The sequence below is a fragment of the Cinclus cinclus genome, chromosome 5 (genome assembly GCF_963662255.1).
Source record: "Cinclus cinclus chromosome 5, bCinCin1.1, whole genome shotgun sequence".
Taxonomy (NCBI): domain Eukaryota; kingdom Metazoa; phylum Chordata; class Aves; order Passeriformes; family Cinclidae; genus Cinclus; species Cinclus cinclus.
This window is the reverse complement of record NC_085050.1, coordinates 67849152-67863562: the sequence shown is the minus strand read 5'-3', so window position 1 is coordinate 67863562 and position 14411 is coordinate 67849152. Positions and strand designations below refer to the sequence as shown.

The window sequence follows — 14411 nt, the reverse complement described above, 5'->3', positions numbered from 1 at the left end:
TTGTTCAGCCAATTCTGAAAGTTAGATTTTAAGCATTGTCCTTCTAAAGCAACTTTAAACCCCCAGCAACACAACTACATGTAACTTCCCGGTGATTAAGCTTCCCTGCCTTTCTGATAGCAAGGAAAAGACTGCACTTGAGCTAATAAGTCACAGCAGACACAAAACTACTCTTCCTTCAAAAGTTACCTTTCTTTCAGCGGTAGGAAGTTAGTCCAGCAAGCAGCTACAAGCATGAAGAGCAGCTAATGCTACGGCTGTGCCAGACACAGAAATACCAACAGCTGCACTGAGCGAAGAGCAGAGAAACACAGCAAGTGTCAAGAACTTCCAGCTATGACTCTGTACACTAGAAGCTGTAACACATACATGTATTTTCATGTGGAAGCCTGGGGACAAACAACTTAATCCAATTGTGCTAAGAGAAGAGTTGAGCAAGCTGCTTTTTCTTGTTCCACAGCTAAACAAGCTGGGTGCCATGATGAGGTGCAATAGCTGTAAGTGAAAGGCATACTGTAAAAGTCATGTAAAACATTTCATATTGAGACTTACCCAAAAGAAAAAAATTCCCTAGCAAAGCATCCAGATATAGAACTGGTGTTTAATTACTCCCAGCCCCTGTCCTATGCAGGGAAGCTTTTATTTATCCTGGTGGTTCCCACTGCTCCATCTAAACCACATATTTCTGTGGTTAGTTACAGCAGCGTGCCCAGCATTTCAGCAGAGTTAGATGATTAGCAGATACTCAACCCAAGCCTGGGCACTGCACCGTTGCTCAGCTTATAAGGATGTGACTCAAGCAGAAGGCAGCACTTACTGAATTCACACCTCCCAGGAGTGTCCAGCCTCGACAGGAGCCTGCAAACACAACTTCTAGGGAGAAACAGCTCCATTTCTGCTGCTTCTTCCATGCCAAAACAATTCTGTTTCAAGGCTGGAGATGAAAGAGAGAGAATTCATCCTGCCTTCTAGGCCACATGAGTTACACGATTCCACAGAGGAGGTTTTGTTTATTTCATTTATATCAGTATCAGTCCCCTTCAATCAAACAGGAATAAAAAAAGTAGTCATCCCTGGAATTTCAGTTTACAGTTCAACGGAAGGTATGTATATAAATTGTTACTGTAGACTTAACATAGTGAAATCTGCAACCAGAGGTACAAACATAAGCCACCAGGCTGCTGTTCTTGTCCTGTTAATGGTATGTGACATTCCTTATACTCTACCTTGCACGCAGTCAGTAAAATCCTTTATTTTTATCACCTTTTCCCCCCACCATAAATTCACTGGTATAGGTTTAGTCTCTTAAATACAGACTTACCCGAGTAAGTCTTCAAGATTCCTCAACAGCTGGGACTTGAAAGGGAAAATAACTCCACCAGGACAAAGAGCAGTATTAATAGCAGTGGCTGCTTCATCTAGCCCAGACTTCTCCCCCTTTTTATTACATCATATTCCAGCTCTGCTTAACAGCTTCTACACAAAGTCTGACAGCACATGTGGTATTGTACATGCTTTATTAAAATGGTACTCGTATTTACAATATCTGCAGAAACAATCCCTCCCAAGTCTTGCATTCAGACAGACACACACACAGACACACGCGCGCAATGCCCCTTCACTCTACGGGGGTGTGAAGGCTATGCTCCCAAAAGTTAGGCAGCTTCTGGAAGAGGAGGAAGGGAGACCTTTTTGTGTGTTTGTAATTCCTTAAAAAGAAGCATGGGAGTATGCATTTGGCCATCACAATGCTAATTTAAGTATATGTAGTATTAACATATGGCAGTAACACTGAGTACTCCTCTTTTACATTCTATACACAGAATGACATCAAGGTTTTCCAGTCAACAGAACATTCCAATTCAGTCTCACTGCTGCTTGTAGTGACTATGAAACCGCAATTTGGGGGCTGTCCCTTAAAACAATTCAAGTCTGTGTAAGCAAAATAAGGCACAATTAATATTTGATTTCATTTTGAGGATGGGAAAAAGGGGGAGAGGCAGGCTTCAGATAATAGTTGTTGTAGAAGAAACTTTTACCCAATCCTTTTGAGAAAAGGATGAATTTTATCCCCATCCTAATCTACATGGACTTTTCTTAAAGAACTGAAGTATTCTGCCGGGCTACTAGCGCCCACATACAAAACAAAATTGGAAATTCACATTTTTTAACACTGGCTTCAGTAGTCTCACCTACTGATGCTGATGTGGATGAGTACATCTTTCTTTTAATGCTGAAGGAGAAGACACACATGAAACAAGATTCAAACCTTCCTCTGAGCTTGAAGACTCACGTCTTTAGATAGCTTGTAAGGTACACTAGTTGAAGGCTTCAGCTTACTGATAAAAAGGAATAGCATTTTTGCCTTTAAATCCCTGGCCCCTCTTCACTAACGAAGCCTAACCAGACATTACAAATAAACTGCAACAAAAAATTTGGCAGCACAAAGAATGTCTAGTATTCAAATCTTCATTTGTGAGTATATTATTTTCCTTGTACAAAACCTGTTGAATGTTTTTTTCGCAGCAGATGAACTGTACCCAAAGATGCAGGACATTCTGTGATGGGGAATAAGAGGTTGCAGTTCCGAAGGCCCCTGACTTTGGTTGTTTACAAAGTTCATTCCTGTTTAGTGTGATCCTTGGTATCTTCCTCATCTGTGTATTCTGATGGTTCTTCCCCTGGTTTTAGGAGTCTACCTACGTAGTCATATTTTTCTGAAAGAGATTTATGATTCCATTACAATTAAATACAGCTACATTTACTTGCTAGTCCATACTACTGCAAATTCACTTTTTCTCCTACACACTACACTTCTAAATTTCAATCACTGAAATTGATGGTAATTTAGCAGCAAGCTCAGCCTCCTAAAGCAGTCTTTCTACCATTACTTCCTCTAACTGTGAGTACTTTGTTTCCATTCTCCTCCAGCTGATCAGGCAAGATTAATCACCCAAGGGCTAAAAACCACTGCTCTTCAATCCTTCAGCCTGTTTTGATTTCAATTAGTGTGAAAAATTATTCCCCCTCCCTCCAAAGGCATACTTTCGTATTTGTCAGAAATTATTTCAAGACAAACTCGTTCAACCCTTTATGTTAAAACAACTCTTAGTCCTAATGATAATTCTATGGTATCCAAAGCCAACAACCTCGAGCGGGAGTTCCACCAGCTAAGCTGATGAGATCTGGGAGTGAGATTCTGTGCTCAAGAGCTAAGAGAACAGTTTTCTTGTATAAAATTAAAAGGTTAAAAAAGCTATAGTGACATATGGTGAAAACCTCTGGAAGAAAGGCCCAAAATGCCTGGTCTGGAACAAAGTTACATTGCACCCACATTAGGGGGGGACCTCGCTGCAGTCCACACCTCCCTTATGAGGGGACAAGGAGGGGCAGACACTTCACTGTGGTGAGCGGTGACACAACCCCCAGGCTGTGGCAGGGGAGGGTTAGGTCGGGTATCAGGAAAACGTTCTTCATCCACAGGGTGGCTGGGTGCTGGCACAGGCTCCCCAGAGCCACAGCACCAGCCTGACAAGAGTTCCATCAGTGTTTGAATAACACCCTCAGGCACAGGGTGGGATTTTTGGGGATGGTCCTGTGCAGGGCTAAGAGTGGAAATCGATGATCCTAGGGGCTACCTTCCAACTCAGCATATTCTGTGATAATATTATTGTCAACACCTATTTAAAAGCTTCCCCAAGCCCAAATCAGTTATTTTTATTAAAAGCATTTCCTTAAGCTGATAATTTGAGAATTTACCTTTAAATTGCATTTCCCACTCTCTTACACTTTCCATCTGTACAGCATTTAAGTCCGATAGGTCATCATATTCATCTCTGAGTGCATCTTTATCTAGACAGAAAGTTGCTAGTCCCCTGGAGGCATCTCTGCCAGCAAATATTCCATATGGACCCTCTGAAAACAAAAAGACAAAATTGATACCTTCACGTCTTTGTTTGTGGTGACCAAACCTCAGTTCTTTACATAGTCTGCCAAAGCCATACATTAAATTTCTGCAGTGATGGGAACAGCAGCAATTTCAATGCCATGGCTGTTTGACATTCAACAGCACTACAATTCAATCTTTAATATCACTAGGAGATAAAGTCTGCTGAGAGAAGCAGAACCACAAAAATAGCTTTGAAGGGATATCTGGAAAAATCCCTGTCAGTTGATGCAAGCCAGTTGATGCAAATTCCAAAGGGACCAGAGGCTGGAATTCAAAAGAAATACACTTCTATTAAGCAACACACTGAATATTTACAAGTCAGGTATGAACAGAAGCAAATTGCATACACTTCTTAATTAGAAATCCATTATTATTAATAAATAGAACTTAAGAGGGCTAATTAATGGTTTCGTTTCCCTTACAGAATCACAAGAACTTCCTGTATCTTTTGTGATATTTCTTACTTCTGAGGAAATCATCTCACTTATTTTGGGCAGCAGATCCCCTATACCCTTAATCTCTAATGCTCTTGAAGACAGTGCAAATTGTCACATTAGGAGTACAAAACAACTGCTTCCTCTCTGCTTTTTGACCAATGCAAAGCAGCCCAAATATCCCAATAAAATTTTGATCAATGACTGTGAAATAAATGTTACTACCAAGAGAAATGGATGATTTAGAAACCAACAATTTGCAGGGTAAGGTTGGTTAACTGGCTTTCCCAAATTTTAATTAACTGAAACAACTTTAAGCATATTGTTATCTTAGATTTTCTTGACCTAAAACCAAATACCTTAAATTCAGATCAATGAAAAAACTCAAAGCAATTAAAAAAAAAGCAGCAACCAAAACCCCCACACTTCAAACTTTCCTGCACTAACTGCAGCAGCCTAGCAGCAGGGAGATACCCAAGGCTTGCTACAGAGCTGTCCTTACTTGGTGGTGAAGAGGCCAGAACCCTTCTCTGGCTTACCTCTCAACAGTGGCTGTCAGCCTGAAGAAAAGGCAGCACCCATGGGCAAGAATGAACACAAGCAAGTGGCAGCACACTGTCCTTCACCCCCTCTACTGCCTGCTGGAGCACCTCAGAGCTCTTCTGCACCAGGACTCACTGCTCTTCTGACCCACGGGGAATCATTCCGAAAGGCTGGCTCCTCCCAGGCCGCTGGCTCCAGCCACCACACCTATCTGCTCCTGCTGGGCATTGACTCCAGGGCTGAGACACAGGCTGAATGCAGCAGGGACAATTCCTGAAGTGGGGAACCCGAGTGCCATATGGATTAGAAGAAACTACATCCTCGCCAGTACTGCTGTCGTCTCTCCACCCCAGAGTGCTTGGCATTGTAAGCTGCTTACAGTCAAACCTGAGAACAGAAGGTTGTCCTGTGTGCCAAAGACAACTCCCTTGTCTCTCTGGAAACAAACCTATTGGTTTCAAAGCACGATTTCACAAGTAGATATTAGAGAACAAACTATCAGCTGGAAGTTTGCACTGTGCTCATCCTTTCAGGTGTTTAGCTCCAAGAACAGCATTAACGAGAAGTACCTCAGGGATCAGGGACTACAGGTACAGTACTTCAGGGAAACAAAGTCAAGAGTTCTATCTTTCCTATTTGTATCCTGAATTAGGTATTTCTTTGAAAAGCAGGATTTAGGGACTGAAATCAATCCTCTACCAATGCACTCTGCATGCTCAATCCCTTCCACAGGACAGGCTGAGGCAGCAATGACCATCATCTGCAACAACAACAGTTTCTTCAAACAAGAAGTCCTGCTTCAAGCAAAACAGCAATCATTCAAGAGATCTTGTTTTTCATGTTCTGAATGAAGAACATGGGAGCTACAAACAGCTCTTACAAACGACAAAATTAGTAAATCCTTACAAGCAATTAGAAACTGTTACTTAGTGACCTCACCAACAGTCTACTCTGTCCCCAGTTTTTCCTTTCTTTGAAGTGTTTCAAGCAAATATGTCCATAGATCCTACTACTTGCACAAGGTGTCTTCCAAACTGGCTAATCAGAGTAGCACCCTGCTGCCCTTCCCTTCTACCCTGCATTTAGTGGGTTATGGAGTTTCACAGCACCTGCTGAGACGCCACCTCTCAGACCACCAGCTTGATTCCAATTATTTATATTAAAAAGAGGAAGATATTATATTTATCTGTATCAAGCATTGAACACTCTTAAATCTCAATAACATGTTTAATTGAAAGCATGAAAACTTTTAGAATACATCAGCTTGCATTAAGATTAATAGATGCAAAATTTCTGCAAGTAGCTTGTAAACTCAGACACTATTACATCAGTATCTTTTTCCTTTCCTAAAACTGAGTTTGAACTTTAACATTCCAGAATGTTTATTACAGAAGCATGCAGAAGTCACAGAGGAATCATCAAGCCCAGTCCAAGCACTCAGTAGAATGCTAACTTGTAAAAACCAACCTTTGGACTCAGTAGACAGCATTTTAAATTCCAGCTTTGCAAATGTAACTTAGAAATGTGTTCTATTATTTAATCCTATATTAAAAGGTAAATACTGAATTGTGATTATTAGTAAATGGTGCAAGCTTGGCTTCACCTTGGTTCCTAAAGCAAAAGTTCAGAGATCTCAGTATAAGCAATCTACTTCTAGATTTAAACCTTCCATTCAGGTGCTTCTACACAGAGTTTAACTACAGAATTTTATATTAATACAAAACATACAGGTCTGGGGTTCTGCTCTAAGCCCCAGTCTATTACTTACTTTAATATAAAAAACTGGTGCAACAGTCTGAAAAAGCTATTTTGCACTTGGAGAAGTGTCCAGGAAGGTGCCAGCACATAAAATCCTGTGGAGTAAACATCTTTCAGGAATATGATTGAGGTAGAAACATCAGTGCAATCCTAGACACACTCCCAGGAGTTCTTTTGTGGCCTGATGTAATTTACTCTGCAAGCCCTACCCTCAGTCCTTCTTCCCTTTCCTTTTGTCTCTCTACCTATTTAGCCTGGCTCCTGCTGTAAATAATTGATTGCAGCACGACATGACAGACATGCTGAAGAGAGGGCAGAAAGAGCAGCTTGGAGCACAGGTATGTGAACCAAAGCAAGTTTCTCAGACTGTATCACAAAATTTCAGGGTTTTTGTTTTGTTTTGTTTGTTTGGGTTTTTTTTTTTTGTTTTTCAGCTGTATCCCCAAATTAGCCATTTCACTGTCATATGTCTTTAAAAAAATTCTCTTCCCACTCCTATCTGGCACAGTACAACAAGAAGAGTCAGGGAAGTGTTGAAAACAATTGAAACACGTCTGCTACATGTTACATGGTTATATGGAGGTACAACTCTTTCATAAAGGAAAGCTGCTCCTTGAAGAATGCTTTTCTTCCCATCGTGGCTTGCACATTTAAAGAACCCACTTTCTCAGAGCCTTTGTTTATTTTAGCCCTGAGACCAGTTATCAAGCCCACATATTTGCCTGCCTATCTCCACATCTACACCTCCACGTTCATACACTGCATTTCCCCTGTATAAAGTCCTCATCTACCTTACAACTCTACCTTGTATGAAGTACACCCTTCCCTAAGCTATAACACATGCAAAACACATGCTACCCACCACCTGCAGAGCTTCACTTCCTTTCAGAATGCAGCTAAGAATTTAGCAGCCTCGATGAATTTAACATCCTGTTCAGCCTGACATTCATCTTTATTCACAATAAACTGGGTACCTTGAGAATTGGTAAAGTTAAAGTCTCTTCAGACCATAAAAATGCATTCAAGATTTCTGCATCGCCTAGTGCTGTTTTGGTTCTCTAATTAAGATTTCTCTTTGCACACAAGGAAAATCTATTCATCCTAAAGCAACATATTAAAAATTTTGAACCATGAAGTTTTTATTTGGAAGCACTCCTTCTAGTCACTTCCTCCAAACCAGTGTAAACTGGATCTGGGACAACCTACATTTCAATTTTCAGCCAGTTTGGCCAATAGCTCCCCCAGCAAAACCTATGCTGGTATCCAACTTCAGAGTCTATCCCTGGTTGCCAGAGAGGCTCCCTGAGCATTTCATTTTGGTAGCAGCTTTGTGGAACATCCCAGGCTATTACTCCAACACCAATAACAAAGGTGAGTGTTGTACACTGAACTTTGGATTGCTCCAAGGGGCAGCACAGGGAATACACGACAGATAACCACATGTGGACTTTATAGCTAATGAAGCGAGAGGTGAGCTAAGAATTGTATTCGTTTCCACAAACTCCACGTGATTTCTCTAGAGAAGCCACCCAGGTTAACAACAAGGCTCAGTTTTAAACCAGCAGCTTTGGTTTCTTCAAGTAGTCAAGAAGCACTTCAAAGCAATCACCAAATATGCATCTGTGGGCTCCATGCAGCTACTGTAAATAAACCCCAGGCTTTTCTGAAGTTTAGATACTCATGGACAGCACCTGTTAATCTGCAGAAGAAAATAAGGACTAATCTCCCCTTTAATGTGAGTTAGGGCATAGGGAGACAGGCCACAAAATTATTAAAAACTGCATTATTCTATCACTTTGCTTCCTTTTTCCACCCCAAACTGAAGTGAAACCTTCACTGGCTGTTTCAAATTTTCTATCTGAATCCTGGCATGTGTTTGTTCAGTGTTACATCTTTCACGAGAGAACAAAAAAGCTGAAAGTTATAGACTAAGCCATTTGGAGACAGAGCTTGAGAGCAGAAGGTTTCTAACAGCATTTATCCCTGGGAATTCAAGGTGACATAATTTTAACTTTATTGCTCTAGATTTACATGAAAGGGAAGATGTGGGTCAATTTTAAATTACAACTTGTGTGGAAAGTACGTGTTCTGAGGAGACCAATCCACATGCTAAATGGAACTCTACAGATGTGAAGTCTCCATGCTAAGATGGGAACTGCCCAGAAACAGGAGTCTAAACCTGATTCCTCAGGCACAAAGCCAAGAGTCTCTCTTTTGCTTACTCGCTTTTTAACTCTGTGGAAAAAAAAAAAAAAAAGTGCAAGAATCAACGACCCAATTTCAACTGAAGGGGCAGAGAACAAACACTGGTAAGAGAGCCTGTAGGCCAGCAGTCAGAAGCTTTCTGGAAGATAGCTGCATTCTTGAGAAGGACCTAGATTCCACATCTTGGTTTAGTGAGAAATGCTCTGACCACCAGTTTATTTCCTAGTGAGACATGCAATGCTGGCAAAGTGTCTTCGTTCGGTGAGGGTGATGCTGATGTGTACTGGACTTAACACCTACATGTCACTAGCAATGATGTCACTATCACATTTCAGAGATCTTGCTTTGAGCACACCTGCTTGATCAGGCCCCTCAAATGTCCGGTGACTCAAGGATCTCAAAGTTTTTTTCCAACCTAATAAATTCTGTGACTGGAACATGATTGGTTTAAATAGGAACTAGGAATTTACACAGACCTCTTATGAAACACACAATTGTTCAAGTTTCTAGAAATATACTGAGGTTGTGAAAAAAGGAAAAAGTTTAAAAAACAAGAAAGAGAGAGCTGACAGAGCAGATGCAGAGGAGGAGACAGAGTGCTGATCTTCCTGCACAAAACCACTTTACTGCCCTCCATGAACATGGCCTGGAGGCTCAGAACAACCTCTACCCTGGTAGCAAAGGCACTATTCCCTTGAACCAGAAGTATGGAAACAATCTCTCACCAATGTGTGTATACACCTTTTAGCTTTACTGCTGCTGGCTGGAACTCCACTTCTTCATCCAAAAATACTATTCCTCTGAAAAGCTGAATCCCAAGGCAACAGACACTTGCACGACACAGACAACCAAAGAGCTGACAAACATCAGAACCATTGAGAAGACCTTTCACACTCTACAGAAAACATTTCTTGCCCGAAGTCTTATCCTCTGTACTTATCTGTAACCCCCTCAGCCTGTTGTGTTCTTAAGATAAGGCCACCCTAAACAGTATTCTCCAAATACAACATATGTAGAGTTCCTCCTGCACATTTCACTCTAACCATACCCTTGGAAAGGATGTATGGAAAAGCACCATTGCCAGGTGGTCAACAGAGACACACTGAAATTTATGGCAATCAATTCCAAAGAAAGTCTAACAGCATCAGATTATTTTTATATAAATTACTGAAAAAAAAAATGACAGCTGTTTATTACAGTGAAATAAAGGAAGTTTTCCCTTCAGACAAAATGAACTATGATGGAATATTTTTTGTGGAAGGAACTATTATCTAATCTATTCTTCTTGGAAAACTTGGAAAATCAGAAATCTCCATGACATCGTGAAAGACAAGTGGGATGACCAATGAGTTGACAGTAGCAACATACCGCAGTGAAGGAAAGAAAGGAAATTGATTTTTTTTTAAGATCATGAAACATTAAGAACCAAGAAGTGACGTGAACAGCTGCACACTCAGGGTTGCATGTAATCTTGCTTTGTCATGCTCAAAGATGCCTATTTTTCATAAATGCATAAAGTATTTACTAAATTAATCAAAACCTGTTTATAGCATTATCTTAGCATGCAACTTGAACTGTGAAACATTAGGATTTGCTGACATAAAGTACACTAACTCTTACAATGCTATTCTACTGACAAATATACAACCAGAAATCCTGATGCAAACAAACACACAAAGTTCAATGTTACAATGAAAGTAAAAAACTGTCTCTCATTAGAAGATACAAAACCAACACAGCACACACAGAAGGTATTGATGACTAGACCCTAAGTCATGAGATGTGATTACAGATGGGAAATCATCCCAATAGAGGTTCCCTGACAGTCTAGTTGTGTGATATTTTTAATAGTGAACCACTCATTGTTTACTTTATCTCTTTTGGAGTTTGTGGATGATAAAGGGAAAGGCAATTAACTAGATTTAATAATTAGTCAAAGCATTCTAGGTCACTTACTCATCTGGGCACATGCAGAAGTGGAATTTAATACACCTAAGTGAAGTCTTGAAACAAATGGTGTATTTGCAGGACAGAGCAGCATTTTGGAAAAGAACTTGTCAAGTAAAGTTTTAAATTAAGAGTTCAATGCAAGCAAAGCGGTTTTTGGAGGCACAGACTGTTATATGTACAATGCAGCCTTTCTTTACTCTTAGCTAAAATACATTAAAGACATATGAAAGACTAACAGGACACCAATGAGATAAACTGTGGAAAGCTTAAAGGAGACAACATGAGGAAAAAAAATGGGAAATATGGGAAATATCTGGATTAAATGTTTGAGAAAATTAAGTTTTCATGTCAAACAGACATTTCAAAATGTCTCTTTGAAAGGATGGCTTCAGCACTCTTATCATTATTTAAAAATATCTTAACTGTATGTATGTAAAGGGCTCTTCAATGACATGCACCAAAGTATAACATGATGTGCTGCACAGAAACTTAAAACCAGCAGAACCTGGAATACAGTCAGCAGTTTGGTGGAAGCTTAAATGGAATCTCAATTGTTGGACAAAAATCTGGATTAGATGACAATAGTGTCCATTTTAAAACTCTCTGCTCTTAAGTAGAAAAAAAAGGGAACACCTTAGTATCCAAACTACACTGAAGGAGAAAAGACAGACCTTACTATTGAGATATAAGAAGCCACCTGAGGCAGCCACGTTATTCAACATTAACCCAGCTCTCCAGACTTGGTGAAGACTGACAGTGAGCCCTCAGCCACTGCTTCCCACTGCCTTCAAAGCTGAAGTTCCCTCTCTTCACATCAGTACCTCAACAAACTACTAAAGGCTCACGGTCAGAGCCTGAAACATCATCAAGGCCAGCATCCTCAGCTCTTTCTTCTGTTAAAGTTTGGCCACAGTTTGTACTTCCCTTGCCATACTCCAGCTATGAGACACAGAATTTCCATGAGAACTGCTGTGGACATCTGGCTACTCTGGCTGAAGCCTTTCTGAAAAGATCTCAACCAGATGTAGGAGACTTTTCCACCTGAACTCTTCTCAGGTTTTTAAGGCCTGCAAACTACCTACTAGTATTTTTCTTTTCAGCCACAAAACAGCTGCAAGAAAAAATTCCCTGATATGTATCCAGAGAGGGAAACCATGTCAGCACAATTCAAAAACCATCGTGTTTGGCAGAGAACACACAGCTGATGATGCACAGGGTGAGCTTTACATGCAACATCCCAAGTTACAGATCTGATAGATGAAAACGATGCCACTTCTGTTAGAAAAAGGCAATCTTTCACTACAGGGACAAAAAATAAAAAAGCCTTTGTCCTTCTTTGACAAAAAGCTAGAAGCACTGCTTTTAAGGAAACCAGCTGCTACCAGTTATCAAAAAGCAGATTGATGTCCTAGAACATTAAGTTTTAGCTTCCTCACAACACAACAGGCCTCCAAAGGTTGACAGTGTGAACCACTGATGGTATCTGGAGAGGAGAGCCGAACATTTAACTGAAGTTTGATACACAAAAGGGAGAAAGTGAATGTTTACACCACAGTTCTGTATTATTTCACTCTGTCAGCTTACTGGTGTTTTAAGTTTCATGCAGCATGTGTATTACCTGAATTTTATGCCAGCACACAGGTCTCAGTATAAAAACCCCTAAATAAGAGAGACAAAAGAACTAGCCTGATTAAGTGCCATGAAAGCTGCAGCTCATCATGCTGCATTTTCTCAGCTTTACTGGTTAATAAACAGCATAAAGCACAGCAAAGTACTTCAGATTCCACAACTTTTACTGTACCCAGCCACAAAAGCATTTCAATTCAGCTACAGCAGTTTCACTGTCTGCAACTGATATCACAAACTTTGAGCATAAAGTAGTTACAAAATTCTAGCCCAGGTCAACCACAGACCCGCTTGTCCCTTCCCTGCCAAGAACCAAAGGCTCATAGCACACCAGCTTCATATTTTTTCTTTTTGTAAACTCAATTATTAAATAATAATGAATGATTACTTAACTTGAACTATTTCCTGGAGGAGTGGGAAGTATCCTCTCTCTCCCCTCCACCCCTCTCACAAGGAAGACTGCCATGCCTACTACGAAAACTCCGGCATAGTTTGATTAGAGCAAGTTTTCCAAACCACCATTGTTTAAAGAAGAAAATTAGCAGCAGTCATAAACCTCATTTCCTTTGGCATCAGTTGTGAACACAGTGCTCACCAGTAAGTTTACCCACCTCATTATTAAGAATGCTGTTTATTATGAGGAAATGTGATGCAGTTTCACAGTGTGAATACAACACCAGAACATTTGCTCGAAGCTTGCTTTTCTGAACCTCTGAAATACACATTTCCTCTCCGAAAAGGAGTGCTGTCTGTCTGTTTACGAGATTGGCTTGATTTCTGCACTCTTCCCAACAGCAGCAACACACTAGTCCCAGAGCTCTCCTTGCCTATCTCTAGCCTGACTAAAAGTCACGCTCAATACGCCATTTACACCTAAATAAATAACCAGCTGGTTGGTTTCCTCTCCTGAGCCGCAAGCGCTAGAACGAAGAAAGCACTGCTCTGCTGCACTTGGGAAACCTACTAGAAGAGACAGAAGGAAAAAAAAAAAAAAAAAAAAAACACAGAATTAACCACGGCACATCCAAATCAAGGCATCCGGGAAACGACGGCTGCCTGAGGAGAACCCAGACCCGCTGAGCATCACCAGTGTAACACCGCCGGTGGGTCCCAGGCCGGGACTCCCCCCATCCCCCCGCCGTCTCACCGGGCCCGTAGAACTTGCTGCCTTTGGTCACGTCGAAGACTTTGCCGTTGACAGCCAGGAGGATGCGAGGGTTGCGAGCGCCGTCGAACTCGCGCAGCTGCTCCAGGGAGAAATCCCGGCGCTTCATGCGCGGCAGCGCGGCGGCCTCGCCCTGCCGGGCCGCGCCCCCCGGCCCGTTCCGCGTTCCCCAGCGCAGGTACAGCCGGTAGGCCGCCAGCAGCACGAGGGCCAGCAGCCCCACGCCCAGCAGCATCTCGCCGCCCGCCACGGCCGCGCCGCCCGCCCGGTCGCCCTCAGTCCTGAGCCGCCCCTGCCCATCGTCCGCCATCGCTGCCCGGACAGCGCGCGCCCGCCCGGGACACGCCCGGCCGCGGCCACGCCCCCGCCCACCGCCCCTCCCGCTTCCCATTGGCCGCCGGCCCGAGCCGGCCCCGCCTCCGCCAGGCTCGCGCCCCGCCGGCGAATCGGGACGCGGGCCCGCCCCGCGCCCCGCCCAACGGCGCGCGCGCGCCGCTCGCGCGAGAGGCGCCGCGGCCCCCAGCGCGCGTGCGCGCACACCGCCCCCGGCCCCCGCGCGCCCAGGTGGCGTTGGCGGCTCCGGGGGGGCTCGCGCCGCCGCCTCACGGCAGAGGGCGGGAACCGCCGGGAGGGTCTGAGGGACGCGCGTCAGTCCCGAGGGCCGGGCGGGAGGCGGTCGCCTGCCCCCGCCACCGGGAGAGGGTCGAAGCCCGGCGGCGTTTGGCCACCGCGGTGCGGCCACGTCGTGCAGTGCCCGCTCGGCAGCTTCTGAGTGAGCGAC

The 14411-nt window shown here is 42.8% G+C and overlaps 1 protein-coding gene across 1 annotated transcript; it reads right to left on the bottom strand.

The window, feature by feature from the left end:
* Positions 1-200: 200 nt before the first annotated feature.
* Positions 201-13940, bottom strand: PGRMC2 (progesterone receptor membrane component 2). The gene is made up of 3 exons (XM_062493130.1): positions 13613-13940; positions 3760-3915; positions 201-2717 (listed from the first exon to the last, which is right to left on the bottom strand). The coding sequence occupies exons 1-3, from the start codon at positions 13938-13940 to the stop codon at positions 2620-2622; spliced, it is 582 nt and encodes a 193-aa protein (XP_062349114.1). The 3' UTR covers positions 201-2619.
* Positions 13941-14411: the final 471 nt, after the last annotated feature.